This window comes from Anabrus simplex, chromosome 6, assembly GCF_040414725.1.
Source record: "Anabrus simplex isolate iqAnaSimp1 chromosome 6, ASM4041472v1, whole genome shotgun sequence".
NCBI lineage: Eukaryota > Metazoa > Arthropoda > Insecta > Orthoptera > Tettigoniidae > Anabrus > Anabrus simplex.
The window spans coordinates 300501465-300521299 of record NC_090270.1 but is presented as its reverse complement, the minus strand read 5'-3'; the positions used below and the strand labels follow the sequence as shown (position 1 = coordinate 300521299).

The 19835-nt window shown below is 37.2% G+C and overlaps 1 protein-coding gene across 1 annotated transcript in view; it reads left to right on the top strand.

Annotated features, from left to right (window-relative positions):
- Dnah3 (dynein heavy chain 3, axonemal) overlaps nt 1-19835 on the top strand; it is a 912075-nt gene that overhangs the window by 347459 nt on the left and 544781 nt on the right. Inside the window, exons 21-22 of the mRNA XM_068228454.1 lie at nt 6154-6355; nt 16179-16382. Coding sequence (XP_068084555.1) covers nt 6154-6355; nt 16179-16382 — 406 coding nt within the window. The remainder of the gene's footprint in view (nt 1-6153; nt 6356-16178; nt 16383-19835) is intronic.

The window sequence follows — 19835 nt, the reverse complement described above, 5'->3', positions numbered from 1 at the left end:
TTGAATGGGTGGCTAAATTTCTAGATAATAGAACTCAGAGATCCTGTAATTATTAAGAAGGGGTGGAGGATGGGTCCAGAGGCAGTATTATTGGACCTTTTTGTTTTCTTTTACATATTAAATGTGTATATATATATATATATATATTGATCATGGACTGCAATCATGGCACAATTCAAAAAAATCAAGTTATAAAATAAATTAGTAGAAAATACTAAGTGGCTCAATAGAAATTCATTTAGTATGAATGAATGAATGAATGAATGTATGAATGTATGAATGAATGAAGGAATGTATGAATGAATGAATGAATACACTTCTCTCCCAGTCATGGATGACCACCAACTGGGGAGAGCGTATTCGTTTATTGTAATCTAAAACATTACATGTAGTTAAATTGAACGTACTCCAAGCCAACAAACCAATAACCGAAAGCAGGATACACAAAAATTCAAAGATTTTAAAATTCGTTAACAGTTAGATAATGTAGTATATACTGCAAACCACATACATATTATACATCCTTATAAAAACAGCGAAGAGACCCCCCCCCCAAGTCAAGGACAACCACCCACCAGGAGGGAGGGAAGGTACGCCCACCGCGACTATTGCACACACATGCGACCAGGATTATTAATTTCAGTAAATCGAATATATTTAACTCCACACGACCTATTGGAAAAAATGAACGGACGTCCCCCCCTCCCCCAGCCAAGGATGACCACCAACCCGGGGGAGAGACCGTCCGATCATCGCATCCATCGCTATCACATGTCACTGGTTCTGTTCAGTTTCAAAATGCCACTCACTCGTAACTGATACCACATTCAATTATAATTTACAACCACAGACATATTCTTTAATAGTTACTTACATATATCTTTGAACATATACAACCTTATCCTTATGAGGTATTTCCTGGATTTTAACTAAGTTGTACAGTCCAGGTCACCTCTTCCGTAACTACATGTAATTATCTCTGTTTTCTTTACATTTTTTTCCCAAATACCTCTAATAATATTAAATAATTTTGCAATTTGTCCCAGTTTCTTCCATTCTCTATTTAATAAACTTGAAAGTGAAAGTGTACAGTTCATGTTCATTTAGAATTTTATCCACCTCTTTCCTTTCTATGTATTTCTCTCTAATGTTTCTTGTTTCTCTGCAGTCCTTAATCAAATGTGCCACTTCCATATTTGAATTACTTAAAATACATTCATTTTGGTCATTTTTTTCTGTTAAAGCTTTATTTTTATACACTCCCATCAACCACCAAATTATTCCTCTCGTTTCCCTTTTTGTTAACATTTGTGTCCTTATAGTCATATTCTCACTTATTTTACAAAATTCTATTAGTGTTCTCTTGCTGTTACATTCTGCCCTAATTGTTTGTTTTCTATATCTTTCACTCTTTGAACTACTTTCTCATGCAATCTCCTGTTATCCCTTGAAATATTACTTACCCAGTATGATCCCAATCCTATGTACTCTAGAAGCTTCTTCACCCCATCCATCCAGTAGCCTTCGTTTAGATGTTTCATTTGGTGCTGATAGGCTAAGCCTAATATTTCACCACTTCCCCCCCGTCTTTAATCTCAACCATTACTTGACTATTTGTTTTGTAATATCAGCCCAAATACTCACCCCCTTCACACATCATTCTTACTCCACTGTTTGCAGTACAGTTTGGTAGTCCCATAATTATTTTTGCAAATTTGCTAACGATTACTTCTAATGCTACAATTCCCTGATCTATTCCCCAAATTTCTTATCCATACAATACCTTAGCTTTAACTATTGCATTAAATATGTTTTCCTGAATTTCATATTCTACGTTAGGCATCTTTTTATCTAATATTTTGATACAGCCCAAGGCATTTATTCCCCTCAATTTGGTCAGACCAACTACCGTTACTGCTTCTAATTGTCCCTAAGTATTCGATTTTTTTGACCACTTCTAACTTTGTCTTACCCATCCACCACTGTTCACTCTTAGAAAGCTTTACACCCCTTTTACAAACCATTACTCTGGTTTTCTGTGGGTTAACCTTTAAATTCCACTCTTTACAGTAGTTCTCTACCTCACTAATACTATTTTGCATCTTGTTGGGTGTTAATGCGAGTAGAATGATATCGTCCGCAAAGATTAGGCCTGGAATAACTTGATACTCGAGACATGGATAAGCTCCTTTCTCAAATTCTTTCGAGTGGAAAATATCATTAATAAACAATAAAAATAATATGGGGGACAGTTTACACCCTTGTTTAAGACCCACTTTAGAAGTTATCTCTCCCACTACTAAACTATTTTTAACTTTGACTGTACATTTAAATTCCAAATATATATTTTCAATTGCTCTTATAATTTTAGCCGATATTCCGATCTGCCCCAACTTGTGGACGACAGCTTTTCTACTCACTGAATCGAAAGCTTTTTCTAAATCGATTACAGTAATGTACAACTTGCCTCTTTTCTTCTTAATATATTTATCTATTATTGTTTTAACTACCATTATATTGTCACTAGTCCTCATTCTCTTTCTGAATCCTGCTTGTAATCTCGACTGGATCGAGTACTCCTCCGCCCAATTCATTAATCTTTTTGCCAATATCCCTGTGTATAACTTAAAGAATCTAGCAACATAATCCCTCTATAATTACTTGGGTTAGATCTCTCTCCAGGTTTCTTGTATACATGACAGATGATACTTTTCGCCATGATTTAGGGAATCTTGCTCCCTCGAAGATCTTGTTAAATAGTTTGACTATACTTGCTAGGATAAAGCTATTTTTGCTTGCTTCCTTCCAGAATTCATTGTTTATACCTGAAATTATTTCTGATTTCCCTTTCCTCCCTTTCTCTAATATTTCCTTTACTTTATCGGCTGAAATTTCCTTATCTAAATCGGGCAGGGTGCACTCCAGTCCTCTCGAGATTCCCATCTTCTGTACATCCTGTTTCCAACTATCTTCACTACTTAATAGTTTACTAAAGTATTCTATCAATTCTCTATGGCTTATATTTACTTGTGTTAAATTTTTTCTATCTTTACAAATTTGATTTATTCTATGCCATACTTTCTTAGTATTACTATTCAGAGCATCTCTGTTTAAGTTGTCAGTTTGTTTCTTCTGGCACAAATCTTTAGTTCTTACCAATAATTCTTTATACTCTTTTCTTTTGCTACAGAATGCAGTTCTTGGTTTATGCCCGCCTATTTTTCTGAATGTGCTTTCATTACTTGTGATTTTTTTGTCTGCATTCTTCATTGTACCACCCACTATTTCTTTGTATTCCTACCTCCCAAGCCCGCATCTTATGTCCTGCCATCGGTATTGAGTTTTCTATTAGCTTTATCACCTCGTCTATTTTATTATCTTCCATCGCGGATTTTATTCCTGTCTTAATAATTTCAAAGGACCTACCTTCGAAATATTCCTTGAATTCTGTGCTAAGGTCTTCTCTCCATATATATTTTGTCACTGCCTTCCCTTTAATATTACTTATATAACTCTTCCTACTGTTCTCTTCCGTGCTTACCATATATATAATTATGCGATTCTCCCCAACCTTTAACATTTATCCTCTTAATGAGTGGTAATGCCTCCTTAGAACATAATACTAGTTCAATTGCACTACCACCCATTTCTGTTATAAACGTTAAATTACCCTTTTCATCTCCTGGCCACCACCCATTTAAAATATAGGGTTCTTCTGTTCCACATAATTCTAATAGTTTTTCGCCATAGATATTGCAAACTTTATCTTGACTAATTCTTTCTCCAGTTATTATTTCCTCATTCTCTTTACAGTAAACTGGTTTTAAGTCTGCAATCCTCGCATTGAAGTCCTCCATTAATACAATACCTATGTCCTCATGTATATTCTTTAATCTGTTTACTTCTAGTGCTAACTCTGTGAAGAATTCCTTGTTTGCCAATGTCGAGCCCTCGGGAGGATTGTATACAAAACCGAAACATAGATTAACATCCCTTTTCTGTCTTAACCTTGTTTTCACCCAAAGTATTTCTTCAATATCTGTTTCTATTATTTCAATTTTCTCCTTTACGTCTTCCCTTATCAAGGTTAGTGTACCACCGGGATATCTACCTTTACGTGCATTCCTGCACCTTGCCTTGCTATACGTTTTGAAACCTTCAATATGTACTTCATATCCCAGTGCTATCCAACTCTCAACAAAGGTAATGATATGCATTTCTGCCATTAACAATTTTACCTCTTCATTTCCTAACTTGTTCAAGAAACCTTCAATGTTGACCATACCAATATTCCATTCTAGCTATTTTTTACTTTTACCCACAGACGAGTTGCTTGTCTTACTTCTACTTATTCTCTTTTTCTCCAGTTCTAGAATACTACCCTCTGGTGAAGTAATTATTTCTTTGTCTAAATTGTCTTTCTGTCCTTTGCCCTTTTTAACCCAGAAGTCTATTATACTCAAGGATTTACCTTTCCCAGTCAAAGTCTTGGTTCTGTCATCAGATGGGCCGCTGCTTCCTGGATTTGTGTCGACTCTACAGTCAGCTGGTTGTCCATCTTCTTCTACTATGTGCTCGTCTCTCTGCAGTCTTCTGTTCTTCTGTAGAGTATGAAGGTCGCTGTTGTCATTAGATTGTACTTTATCAGCCACAGCACAGGCAGCTGACTGGTACGTTCCTTCCTCTATAGACCGTTGCACTTCCTGGTGTGATGAACTCAACTGTCTATCCATTTCCCGTAGCTGTGCAATTGACCAGATACGCGACGAGTTACTGTCACCTACTATAAGACGTTTGCCTCTTATGTATGCTTTTAGTCCATAGTTCCTAGCTTTTACTAGGTGAAATCGCAAGACTCTCTGTTCCATGACTGTCTCTTTATCCATATCTCTTCTTACCCAAATCCTTTCTCCTTTTAAGTTCTTCCCATTGAGGATAATTTTATTCGCCTTTAGAGCCGAAATCAACTTAACTTTAATAGGTTTTTTCCCTTTGACTATCCCCAGCCTATAGATTTCATCAATATTTTCTTCTTTACAATTTATCTTTATATGATTATTTATGATATCCAACACTTTACTCATTAGATCATTCATATCCTCCTTTTCGTTCTCCGGAATGCCGTATATGAAAATATTTTTCCTCTTTGCGTCCTGGATAGTCATTTTCTGCTGCCACTTTAATTTATCCATTTCTCCTTCAATCACCTTCACTTTCGACTTCAATAATTCTATTTCCCTAGAGTTTTCCACCACCTTTTCTGTCATAATTCTTATCTCTTCTTTTATACAGTCTTTAATTTCTGTCGTATCATTTCTCAACTTGCGAATTAGCTCCCTTGTTTGTTCAATCTGACAAGCATCTCTGACTATTTCCCTAATCTTTTCTATGTCCTCCCAGCTCAATGATCCCGTTGGTCCAGGGTTCACTTCTACGCCTCCTTTTATCAGAAGAATTGCCACCACTGCTGCCACCATCATAGTTCCCTCGAGCCCAGATTTTCGTAGATGCACCTTATCACTTGGCATACACACACACTTCACTCGCCCGTGCCATCTACCTATGGCTGCGTGATATTGCTCTATAGCAATATTCATACTTCTCACTCAGCACTCACTGAACAATACAACCTCTTGCTTTGCTAGCTCGATTACAACTAAGTTCATTTAGTAAAAATGTTACTTAAAAATTACTCCTTCATTCCCCTTGCCAAAGCCATGACTTAGATGTTTTGAGATGTATCACTATTGCTGTAATGTTTGATTATAGATTGTGTTGGACTATCTTGGGAGTTTGCAGCTTATAATATTGAAACAAATTTATGGGCAATGCTAGAGTCTGCAGTAACTGCAATTTTGTATTTTTTTGAGTTGAGCCACTGTTGTAGCCCATGAGTGATATATAAATTATATTAGAAAAGAAATGGAATCACTGATAAAGGCTTCTTGCAGATGATGATTTGCTGTGTGGAGTTTTAAATAAGTTACAGGTTTGTAAGCGACTGCAGACCTTGATAATATTGTGAGATGGACAGCAGAAATAGTAAACAGTGTAAAAAATTAGGTTGCATGTTTATCCTTCATTACTTTATGTTTGTGTAATATGCCTATACTGTGTTATGAGGCAGTTCATCAGGAACTTACTTATCCACAGATTCTTCTTCCTATCCAATGATGAACTGCTGGAGATATTGTCAGAAACAAAGGATCCTCTGAGGGTTCAACCACACTTGAAGAAATGTTTTGAAGGGATCAATTCGCTGCAGTTCACCCCTGAGGAGGAAATTGTCGGCATGATCTCTGCTGAGCGTGAGGTAGTACCCTTGAGTGGGACCATAGTTCCTGCTGATGCCAAGGTGAGTTTGTTTTCTGTATCGTAACTTTATCCAGAGAGAGTTTTGTACTGTGCTTTTAAGATTCTAATTTTATTTTGACCTTCCTTTCATTCTAGTTGTCTTTTTGTAGTATTCATATGTATGCAATCAAGCTCAGGAAGAAGGGTAAAGCTGTAGGTCCAGACATGCAGAAACTCTCATTGCTCAAGGTGATGGTAGAGCCCTAAACCTGTTAACTTCTCTATTCAACACAGTATAATAAGGCTGGAAGAATTCCATCTCACTGGTTAAGATACCTTTAAAGAAAGCTAGTGCTTCACATAGTGATGATTATCGCATGATCAGCCTAATATCCCATGTCTTAAAGGTATTCCTACACATCATTCACACTTGTATCTATGCTAAATTCTGTAACTTCTTGCTGAAATTGAAACACGAAATGAATAATTTGTAATGTGAATAAAATATAAATGACACAATGAGGCATCACCTGAAAAAGATTTACAGGAATAATTGACTCTGTAAAACATGAATGAACTCTTTCTCCCAAAGCGACAGTCATCAGGCTGACGAGGCTCCAAACTTGCTTCATTACGTTATCTGCTACTATACAACTCTGAACATAAATTTGGCTAGCATGCCAGATTTTCCTTACCAATAAAAGATTTACCACAAGTTTTACTATGAGAATTTACTCCTGAAGCAAAATAAAACAAAACAAAACAAACACTAACAATAATCATCACATGATGAGACCAACTCATTTTTCTGCTTACAAAAATAAACATCTGCAATCTACAAACCACACATGTACTGTATATAGTTCTGAAGGCCACACTTCAGATTGATGATTTCATACGGATAAGATGACTGCTCATTCTGTACCTTAACAACATTCTTAACAAAATATCATCATCACCGTGGAATCAATTTACCACGAGTTATAACTGTATGAGAAAAAACTAAAACAAAAAAACAATCCCAGTCACCTCACTATACTCTGTTTATCAAACCATACAACTTCACAATGTAAAAAGGCTACTGTGGAATAGATGAACAACGAATGCCATGTCAAATCAGTCAAAGAATGACCAGGCACTGAACACTTAGCCTACGATTTCATCTAACAATAATCAATTCTGTGCACAACACATTAGCTCTAGATTACTGTACCATTACGTTACAGTTGAGATGATCATTAACATGGAGATGTAGTGGATAAAATGGCGTGGAGCAGCTTCAGACAGCGCAAATATATATGAAGTGTATCCATGTGGCATGTTGATCGTAATTAGAAGGCGGAGACTTATAAAGACCAGCAAGAAAGAAAAGAGTTTCTTAGATAGAACAACTATGGTCCTTAAAAAATAATTGAATTCATTCTATTCTTAACCACTTTGTAAGAGAAGATCACATTTAAAAAGATAGCAATTTTACTGCGAGCTAAAAAGAATATTATCAGCGTACGAGGAGAAAGCGGAGAGATAAAATACATTCGAACAAAGAATTTAGTTATTTACACCTGCAAAAATAACCCGAGACGAGAGGAAAACGTATATACTTATGTTTTAAAATATTGAAGTTAAGTAAAACTACGGACCAGTAAAGGATTGAGAAGGAAAGGGCCAGTTGCATTATAATAAGTGGCCAGATACCGTCAAAAACTGCAGGGATATTATTCAGAAGCTCTAATCAACATTCAGTAGGCGATATACTTAACGCGAACAAGCTTTATTGGAAATATATATACTTAGAGCACAATTTGGAATATTAAGAAATACTAATAGCCATTCATACGTCCTCGAAAGCTTAAAATGGAAGATTTAACTATGTATTCTGCCCAAATAATGTCGTCTTCTTATTGCATGGACACTGGAGACATGATGAAACACGCTTAAACTGGTGGAGGAAGACTACCTGAGATGCTCTAACTCAAGCCAGACTGCCGAGACCGATGCCCAGCTGTGACGTACACGGAGACCAAGGCTGAGTGCTCAGAGACGGCATAAGAAGCGAGAAGGAGCCAGCAGTTGACCCAATTGAGACGAGATAAGTAATAAGTTTCCAAATTACCAGTTCAAAGTTATTTGTAGTTGTTGAAATATAATAGTAGGAGTGCAGAGTTGCCTACAAATAAATTATATGTGCCAGTATGTGAATGACAGTGCTAGATTTTAAGAAGTTAACTGCAAGCGTGTGCCAATTTGAATAATAGTTATACCGTGCTCGTAAGATGATTTTAGGTTATTGTAAGCATATATGGAATGTGAATATCGATGTTTATGTACCAATCTACTCGGAAAGATCATTTAGTGTTGAACTAGGCAAGGTCAGGAAGAGAGTCTGTGAATTACTGAGTAAAACCTGGATATTGCAAAGACCAAATCGGCAGACATGGCCATTATGACTGTATTATAAGAAAAAATGGATTAAATATTGGGAATTCGCGGTTAATAAGAAGAATTTGACATCGATGGACTAGTAAACCGTAACAAAGAGGTTGTTTAGAAGAAATGAGATGAGAATTTATATATGTAGATGAGTCTGGAAGAAGAGATATATGAGAATTATGAAGTAATAATAGTATTGGGGAATATTAATTGTTCGTTGTGTGAGCAATGGTTGGAAGATGTTGTTACGGATTTATATGTTAGTTACGGTTATTGTATGGTAAATAAAACGCAAGCAGTGAGGTTAGGTCATGCTTATATGAATATAGAGATACAGTCCAGGTGATTAATGGTAGATTGGTAGTATAACATGAGAGATTATGCTAGGTTAATTGAATCTCACATACTTTATGGAGTAGATATAGGGATATGAAGGAACATTGCCTAACAGAACAAATGTTTCACAATGTGATATAGATTGATATATTGAATTACAACGTGGTATCGGCACAGCAGTAAATGATATAAGAGTTTATTTTAATTACAGTAGCACATAAATATATAATCGTACAGCACGATTTTCATAGTTTGAACTGATTGGTTATTCTGTTAATGGCACTTATTGATAAAATATTTGATTTCTACTGGCATGTATGAATGAATATGACAATATTTACTTGGTATTCTTATAGACATAGTAATTTAAAGTGAGATGACATTTTGAAACCATATTCAGGAAACTTATTGATTATCTTGTATCTCGAAAAAGTTAATACAAAAATCCAAACAAACTAAAAATGATGAAACCCTATTCCCTCCTGAAACAAAGAATCATTCCTCATTTGCCCCATGAAATATTTGTATGCAAAAAGGTGATGAACTGAGATGATTCAACAAAATAATAATGACAAGTTATGAATGAACGGTTATAGTATATCTAGTTTCAACTATGTTAATGGAAATAATTTATGTATTCAAGTTTAATATGTAACATAACTGCATTTTCTTTTCTCTACAGTCCTCAATTTGATTTTATTTTATTTGATATCATATTAGCATGCTAATAAACTAGATTTAGGATAATTTCTGCATTTCCTTTCTGAGAATAGGTAATAATATGTAGCCATAAGGTAGCATAAGTGCTAATAGTAATAATCTATGATATGATATGAGCGATATCATGGTTAACTGCTTGATTTTGGGGGGTAAAGACTCTTCAACGGAACCTGCAATTATATTAATTGATTTTTATGGACTAAGTTGATATATTTTAACCCTGAGTAGCTAGCTGGAACATATACTTCCTACCACTGTACATGATTTACGCAATTAACCCCCGTTCTTGAAAAGATTTATGAAATAATTATAGGTGGAAGGGTGTATTACCGATATAAACCACCACACATATTGTGCATTTTCTCGGAGAGGAATAATCCAGAGTATCACTGACAGATGAACACTGTGTAGCGTCTTCTACAGAATGCACACCGGGAATGAACTTGCAGTAACCTCGTAATACACTCATAATGACTCCGTAATGCCTTCACAGTCTGCTCCGTAATGACTCCACAATCAAGGTTCTTCAGCACTACTAACTCCGTAATGGATAATGAACTTGTCGTACGAACATACACGTACACGTTGCTGGCTTAGCTTAGACATTGGTTGTCTATTATCACGCCTTTCAACAGCCTAACAAACACAATAGGTTTTGAAATTACATGTTTGTAAGTTGAACTTGTTGCTACACTTGATTATTATTTAAGTTTAACATAGTCAGTTTTTAATTGAAAGTTGCTGTTAAATTTGAACTTAGTTGTTTAGGCATCCTAACAGCCTGTCAATGCTTTATGCTTGGAATTATATTAACAAACAATCAAAAATAATGCTACCTTACACTCATCTCTCAATTTCTAGAAATAATTATTGGCACCACAGCAATGCATAAAATATAGCACAAGTCATCACAGAAAGACTCACAAAATGGTTCAGAAATATTAGGCCTACAATAATGAGCGTAAAATAAGCATACATAGAATAACATAACTAACTACAAAATTCAGCCACCAAGGTCCCATTTATATATGGCGTGGTTTAAATAGTCTCAAAAATCCAAGTATTATTATTAAGTCATTTGATTGTTATGACAGAGACCTTGATGAGTCATGTTGTAAACTGAAGAATCTAGAATATTTGCTAATTAATCCCATTAAATTCTATATTACACTGTGACTGGCACTTGGTGCACCACTTAGTCTAATAAATCATCTAAAACCTTTACAAATGATGAATTATGCCCTACAAAGAAACATGGTATAGAAAACATGCACAATCCATCCTACCCTGACTATGCATGGCATCAAATACTGCACCAAAATTAACAGAGTAGAACATTGATATACAACTCATATGTGCTTATATAATTCCTCATAATTTGCAATAACAGGTTCAGTGACTTGACTGTAATAATCCAATAGTGCGACTCAAACACATATCCGTACTGAGCACTCACTAACTTATGCAGTTACTCCAAATGAAATCCCATTAATTATTCCACATATTATTTTTTTTCTTTTCGTTATGCCCAACTAAAGAGCGCGATTGAACTTATTTAGCTGATGTTGTTGCTTTTTTCTTCTCCCAAAATCTCTTCATCTTCTCACTGCGGCTTTTCTTGCGATCATCTGACTAAGTTTTCTTGGTGATAGTGCTTAGGTGATGTTTAAAGCGGTGATTGTCGACTAGACTAATTTTCTGAAGTTAGATCTGTCCAACACAATGTCATCTGTGATGCCTATTTCCTGAAGATCTTTTCCAACTTCGAGCAACCAATTTTTATTTAAAAACTTTCATTGATAGGGCTAATTTCAGAATTCTTTTGGTCAATCTCTGATTACTCATTCTGAGAATATGTCCATGAAATTTCAAACGTCTTTTCCTAAATGTGTCTGAGATTTTCTCTGAGTGTTGGTACAGGTCATGAGATTTCCATATCATCCAAATTCCCTCTGTACAGACTGGTCCAAAAAATTTCCTTCAGATTTTTCTTTCTTGCTTTTCTACATCTTCAATCAATGATCTGCCCCCCAATGATCAGTGCTTCAGTGCATATAGTGCTTCAGTGCATATAGTGATTGTTATTATTATTATTGTTGTCATTAATGCTTTCACGGCCCGTACTTAAAAGCATGATACTGTGTAGGCTTTAGGGCTTATGCCGTGTCAAGAAAATAAGGTGAAATTCTTAACGTTTTGCAGGGAACTCTGCTCTGCGTCCTCAGAAGAAATCTCGACTGTCCACGAGAAAGGCTTCTTAAACAATGACACTTTAAATTGGACTTTATAATAGAAGTGGAAAATGGTACGTTCAATCGCCACCAGATGGCCCCCAGGATGTGGCAACGCTAGCGTTCAAAGCGAAAGCTGACCGACCTATCACAATCAGTCTAAGCGGTTCACATAACGTGTTTGCGTAACGTATACAGGAATCTGTGGAAATACATAGAAATCCTAACAGTTTCAACAGGGACACCGGCTATCAATTAAGTAATACCTGGTTGCCAGCCATTAAGAATTTACGTAGGTAGTTCTCTTCCCTGTCCCTTCACTATTGTCATCTCGTCTCGGTGTTTTCCAAATTCGTACGTTCCTCGTCGCCAGATGTTTCATTCCAGGCTTGTGTCTATGCCATACACCTGCCAATGTGATGTATTACGCAGACACGTTATGTGAACCGCTGAGACTGATTGTGATGGTTCGGTCAGCTTCCACTTCGAACGCTAGCGTTGTCACGTCCGGGGGGTCATCTGGTGGCGATTGAATGTACCATTTTCCACTTCTGTTATAACGTCCAATTTAAAGTGTCATTGTGGACAGTCGAGATTTCTTCTGAGGATGCAGAGCACAGTTCCCTGCGAAACGTTAAGAATTTCACCTTATTTTCTTGACACGGCATAAGCCCAAAAGCCTATACATTATTATTATTATTATTATTATTATTATTGTTGTTGTTGTTGTTGTTGTTGTTGTTGTTGTTGTTGTTGTTGCTGCTGCTGCTGCTGCTGCTGCTGCTGCTGCTGCTGCTGTTGTTGTTGATGATGATGATGATGATGATGATGATGATGATGATGAATGATGGGAATGTCCACTGTGAAGACCAGAATATGCTTGTGCATGATCACATATATTTCATTATGGAATGCAACCAGAATCTATACCAAAACTACATAGGATAAATGGAAATAGAGAGAGAAATTATCTACTGCTAATTCAAAATATTCTAGTAAGCTACAACTACAAAGAATGAAAGCAAGATCAGGTAACAAAAGAGTCTATAAAAATATAAATTGCCGGGCTGAGTGGCTCAGACGGTTGAGGCGCTGGCCTTCTGACCCCAACTTGGCATGTTTGATCCTGGCTCGGTCCGGTGGTATTTGAAGGTGTTCAAATACGTCAGCCTCGTGTCGGTAGATTTACTGGCACGTAAAAGAACTCCCGTGGGACTAAATTTTGGCACCTCGGCATCCCCGAAAACCATAAAAGCAGTTAGTGCGATGTAAAGCAAATAACATCATTATTATTAAAAATCAGGTCAAAAATTATATGTATGGCTTTTCAGGCATTTGCTCTATTAACCAGCGTTTCGTCTTAGATCCCACTCTGAAGAGTCTAGTGTCAGACCTAAGACGAAACGCTGGTTAATAGAGCAAATGCCTGAAAAGCCATACATCTAATTTTTGACCTGATTTTTGATATGCTCTATTGGTGGAAAAATATCTAATTCCCTCCATGGGAACTTAGAATTTCCATCATTATTTTTATTAAAAATATAAATATCTTTTACAATTGGCTTTATGTTGCACCGACACAGATAGGTCTTATGGTGACAATGGGATAGCAAAGGCCTAGGAGTGGGAAGGAAGCGGCCATGGTCGTAATTAAGGTACAGTCCCAGTATTTGCCTGGTGTGAAAATGGAAAACAATGGAAAACCATCTTCAGGGCTGTTGGCAGTGGGGTTCAAACCCACTATCTCCTGGATGCATGCTCACAGCTGCGCAGCTCTAACCTATAAATTTCCACTCATGGTTGGTGTCTTTCCTTTCCTACATCCGAGGCTCGTATTATTCTTGAAAGCAACTTCTTCAGTAATCCCTCTGTTGACCTGCTGAGCCTAACACAGACGGAGATTTTCTTTCAGGGTTTTCTCCCTTAGCCTTTGGTGTCCAGTCACCTCAACCTACAAGGCAGCAGGTTGTACTCATATTAATCCCTGCAAACGGGGCTGCCTCTTCCGCCATCTCCACCGTACCGAAGTCCACCTTCTCCGCTGTAGAAGTCGTTGAGGTCTTCACTCGTAACCCTGAGCTGGGACCCTTACCAGATGTTACACACCAGGTCAGTGTGCTCTGGGACTCACATAGGCAGGGGCAGAAGGATGGACCACCTGAGATTCACATCCCAATTACTACCCACAAGTCTCCGAACGATGCTGTTACGGGCTGACACCTTGTGTTTGGTGTTTAGGCAATGCCGTCGGTAAATGAGTGACCTGTCTAAGGTAATTCCAAGGTATTTGGGTGTAAAACAGTGCTCCAATTCGGTGCCTTCCCAAGTTACTTTCAGTTTTCTTCGTGCCTGTCTGTTTTGAAGGTGGAAAGCACTGACCTGAGTCTTTTGTGGGTTTGGCTTCCAGTGGTTCTTGTTGTAGTAGTAAGAAAAGGTTCCTAGGGATCATGTAAGCATCTGTTTTGCTTCATCAAAATCACTTGACTGTACCGTCAAAGCAAGGTCGTTGGCATATTTATGAAACTTTTGGTTGCATGAGGTCTGGGCTGATCATTTGTATAAATGTTGAAGAGCATTGGTGACAGTACACCCCCTTGGATCCTCCAATGGCTCTGACTTCCTTGGAATTCAATGTAGAATCTTTTATTGTGTAATAAGGTGGCAATTATTCTAGTGAAACCAAAGTCAAGGGTCAAGCTGTAGATCTTGTGAAGCATTGTACGGTGTTGGATTGTATCATAAGCTATTGAAAGATCACTAAATGCCACTTCAGTGATCTGGCCCTTTTCAAACCCATCCTCTATGTGTTGTGTTAAGTGAGTTATTTGTGCTGTATAATTTCTCTGGGGTCTGAAGCCTGCCTGTTCAGCTATAAATAAACTGTCAATCTTTGGTGATAGGCAGTTCAATAGCAGCCTTTCAAATATCTTATAAACATGGCATAATAATGAGATGGACCGATAACTGTGGGGGTCAGAAGGCTCTTTCCCAGGTTTCAAGATGGCAGTTATCTTAGTTTTCCTCCATATTTTTTAATCTTGTTCTGCCTTTAGCAGTTATTAAAGAGTTCTAAATTGTGGAGATTTACGTGATTGTCAGCCCCTGGCGGCGGAGTTTGCATCAAAAATTGGCATAATAATGGTGTAAAATTAGTACAAAATTGTTATTGGGTCATTCGTGGTGTATTTGTGGTGCTAATTTGCTGCAAAAGCGACAATGGATACTCCAATTTAACACCAATGGAAAATGCTCCAAAACTGCACCATGATTATGCCATATATTTTTTCACGTTAATTTACACCATTTTTACACCAACAAAGTTGATGCAAGAGAAGTGACATTTTACACCATAGTTACACCAAAAATGAAGTACATTTTATCAGATAATTTCTGCACCAAGTTTGTACCAACAATACACCAAAGTTTTCCTGTCAGCCTTCTTTTTTGTCAACACCATTGCTGAATGAAATTTGCTTCAAAAATGCTTCAAAGTTACACAAGGATATGGGTGCATTTGTGGAATCACCTTGGTATCATTTCATTGCAAAATTTGTGCAGTTTTCTTTTTATTTACTTCACAAATATAAATGTTCAAAATTGGTGTAATCTTGATGTAAAAATTGATGTATGTTTGGTGTATCTTTGCTGGTACATTTGAGGAGTCAATTTTGTGCCACTTTGCTGCAAAATTGCTGCATATTCTTTTGCACTGACCTCCAAAAAATATAGTACAAAATTGGTAACAACAATAATGCTAATGGCATACTTCTCTGCTGCACACTGACACACACTCTACCTTGATTATGTATTTTCACTTTTTAAACAACAAAAGTTTAATTTTTATTTTATTTTTATTTTATTTTATTTTTTATTTTATTTATTTTTATTAACTTTTTGGTCCTGGGCCCCCTGTGGATCCAGGCTCCTGTGCATTTTCCCCTTCTGTCCCCCCCTCCCCCCCTATCATTCGACCCTGTGCATAGGTTATGGATAGTGGAAGACTTTACCTTCCACACCTCCAAGGGCCTTCGTGGTCTGTATGGAAATGACTTTTCTATACTTACTCAACCCATAAGTTATTTCCTTTCTTCATCACTCATTGATTGTATTTGTATGATTTTCAGAATTGATTTTTATTGTTGATAACGTCCAACATTCTGTCTTCAGGGAATGGTTGAGAAATGGCTAGTTCAAGTAGAAGAACTCATGAGGCAGTCTCTCAAGGATGTCATAATGGAGGCAATCACTGCTTATTTTGCTAATCCAAGGGCTGAATGGGTCCTCAGTTGGCCTGGACAAATTGTTATATGTGCCAGCTGTATTCACTGGACTGCAGAGGTGTCAGAAGCTATTGATTCCAAGTCACTTGATGTAAGTACATGAGATATTGCTTTTAAGGAACTTATCCAGTGTGTACAAGAGGTAGACTAGGTTGTAATCTTTTACCTTTATTGTTCATAGTATATATGCTGGTAGGGATATCTAGTAAGCAGAGATGATTTAAGCTTTTGGTCTTTTGCCATGCCAAGAAATCATCATCATCATTTTACAGTTCCAGTTTCCCGGGTACTGTTGGTGAGCCTCTTCCGTTCTGTCTTATTGCTAGTGGCTTTACGTCGCACTGACACAGATAGGTCTTATGGCGATGATGGGATAGGAAAGGCCTTGGAGTTGGAAGGCAACGGCCGTGGCCTTAATTAAGGTACAGCCCCAGCATTTGCCTGGTGTGAAAATGGGAAAACACAGAAAACCATCTTCAGGGCTGCCAACAGTGGGATTCAAACCCACTATCTCCCGGATGCAACCTCACAGCCACATGCCTCTAACTGCATGGCCAACTCGCCCGGTCTCCTGCCTTATTAAAATACGTTCTGTTGTTAATGACGCCCTCCAGTGTCCTTCCCCGATCTGCAATGTCCATCTTTATGATGTCCATCCAGTGCGTTCTTGGTCTTCCCACCATCCGTTTCCCTACCACTTGTCTCTCCATGTTAACATATGCTGTCCTTGTTGGCTCCATCCTCATTAGATGCCCAAACCACTTCTGTCTGGACATGCTGATCCAATATAACAATGAAGTAACAATCCCAGCTTCCTTCTTAATCACAACAGACCTATCTACTCTCTTGCAATGCTGTCATATGCCTTCTCAATGTCAAGGAAATCCATAAACAGATCTTTGCCCTTTTTTTTTTTTTTTCAATATTTTTCCATTAACATACTGACACTGAAGATTAGGTCTGTTGTGGACCTGTTAGGCGAGAAGCCACACTGTTCCTCTTCAAACTGTGGCTCTAAGATGATTTGCAATCTGCTCCCTAAGATTTTCTCAAGAATGTTAAGCTCATGAGAAAGGAGTGTTATTCCTCAGTGGTTGAAACATTTTCGGCGATTTCCTTTTTTAAACAGGGGAATAATGTCATCCTTGCTCCAATCAGTAGGTATCTTGCCATCTTTCCAAACTGCATTGAGCACTCTGTGTAGCCACTGTAAACCCTGGACTCCTGCTGCTGTAATTATGTCCTTGCTGACTTCATCGATTCCTGGGGATTTCCCTTATGGCATCTTCTTAAGGGTTGCTTCTGTTTCTGCTCATGTAATGGGAGGTACCTCTGTACAGGTTTCAACAGCTGGTTCTTTTGTTCTCTGATCTGCAATAATAATAATAATAAGAAGGTAATAATTTACTAAATTAAAAACCACGATATGCCTGCAAACTTCGATTTAAAAAGAAGTTAAAGAGATTACATGGTAATTTCACTGGATAATTACGGTACTTAACATTTTTTGGATTGTTGATGATTGTTGATACCATACATTTCGACGAGATTTGTTCAAGCTTTTTATCAAAAAGATCCAGTTCAGTGTCAGACATAGATTATTTTTTAAATACAATGTGTAAAAATTACTTTTCGACAAACGTTTCAATTTTTCAAAGTGATTTTAGCATTAGTTCTGTTTTATTCAATATTTTTGTACTGTAAACATTTTGCATCCACAATATTAACACTTGTAAATATTCTTCAATACGTTTTATGTAAATTATTATGACTCCTTAGACCATGTGTGTTTTAAGATTGATTGAGGCTGATGATTCCCAATAAACAGTGAGCGAAACATGTACCCCGCAAATTTCTGGTAATTTCCATGTATATTTAACCACACAATAATGGAATAAATTGTATTGAATAGGTGGTATTAAAATTACTCCTTGTATTAACTTTGTGATTAGCTATTCTTCAATACGGAATAATGACGAGAATAATGGTTTGTAATGACATCAAGGAGTACGGGCTACATGCACATGGTAGTTGTGTAAACAAATACAAAATCAGCTGATTACCTTATTCTGCTCATTTGTAGCCTAAGGTCCCGGCATACTTTGCACTGTACTTTGCACCTCTGTTCATACATCTGTTAAAAGTTAATAACTAAATTCCTATAGCAAAGCAAAAACAGCAAAGTCATCTCCCTACAGGCCATGAAGGCCCTTGGAGGGGTGGAAGGTAAAGGCTTCCACTATCCGTAACCTCGGCACTTGATGGGGTAGAGTGGTTAGCTCTACGCCCGGCCGCCTTTGCCCCCAGGAATTACCCTGGTACTCATTTTTGGTGTAGGATGAGTGAACCTCAGGGCCATATGCACCTCCGGAAGTGGAAATCTCATTTCTTAAATTTTACGACTTCCTGACGGGGATTCGAACCCACGTCCTTCCGGGTGAGCCGAGTACGCCTTTACCGCCTCCACCAGGCAGCCCTTAAATTCCTATAGGGCCTATCATAATAATATTGCAGTTCAAGCCCCCTACGTAGTTTTGACAGAAATTATTGTAGACAACCTCTTATTTTTCGGCATTTAAGGACACTTATATTCTCCATCCCGCATAGTAGGGAAAATAGTAGTAATCCACCAGCGGTAAAATTCATATAACCACATTTCAGTTTAGAATTGTAGTGCAGATACGGTATATTTAGATAGTAAAGTGTCTTACCTGCTATATTCATGTGTATCTTTGTGTATCTATTAGGGCATAGTACTAATAATAATAATCTGTCTAAGCATTTAGCTTTGTTGGTAATCTTTGAGTACAGTAGTTCATGCAAATTTCAAACTTGCAATTCCAATTTCTGTTTGTGCTTAGTAGTGACGTATGGTACCAGTATTGTAATTAGGATATGCTTGAAAGTAGTGTAAAATTATTGTAGTGTACTGTACAGTAGTATACGAGTAATATCTTATTAGACATTAGTGTGCTTATTTTATTATTGTAAAATTTTGAAAAATTATTGTAAAATTTTAGTGTAGTATAGTAGAGGTATCTGTAAAAACTCTCTTACTAAAATTCTGCTGTTGTAATTAGGGGAGGCTTAACTGCAGTATAGAATTGTGCAATTTTTGTGTATTCCTTTCAGTATTCAGTAATTAACAGTAGTTTTTATCTGTTAGGGCGTTGTAGGATAAAAATAGAATACGTCTAAGAAGTATTACAGTGTAGTAGTAGTATATTACTTACCTAATTGTCGTGTGATCTTTGAGTACTATCCTAGACAATATTTCTTTTTGTTCTTTTTTTTTTTTTTTTTTTTTGCACAAAGCAAGTTATTTTACTTTTCCTTTTCTTTTCATTTTGTCCGTAAAGAATAGCTAAAGAGTGCAAGTGTAGGAACTGTGGGTGTGGCGAGGTATTGAGGGGTATGAGGGAGGGGTTGGAGAGTTTGAGGGAGATAATTAGGATTCTCACAGAAGACAGGAATGAAGGTAGGCCTCCCTCAAACACTGTACAGGTTACAGCAGGTGTAAAAGAGGGATGGGAGGGAAAGGGGG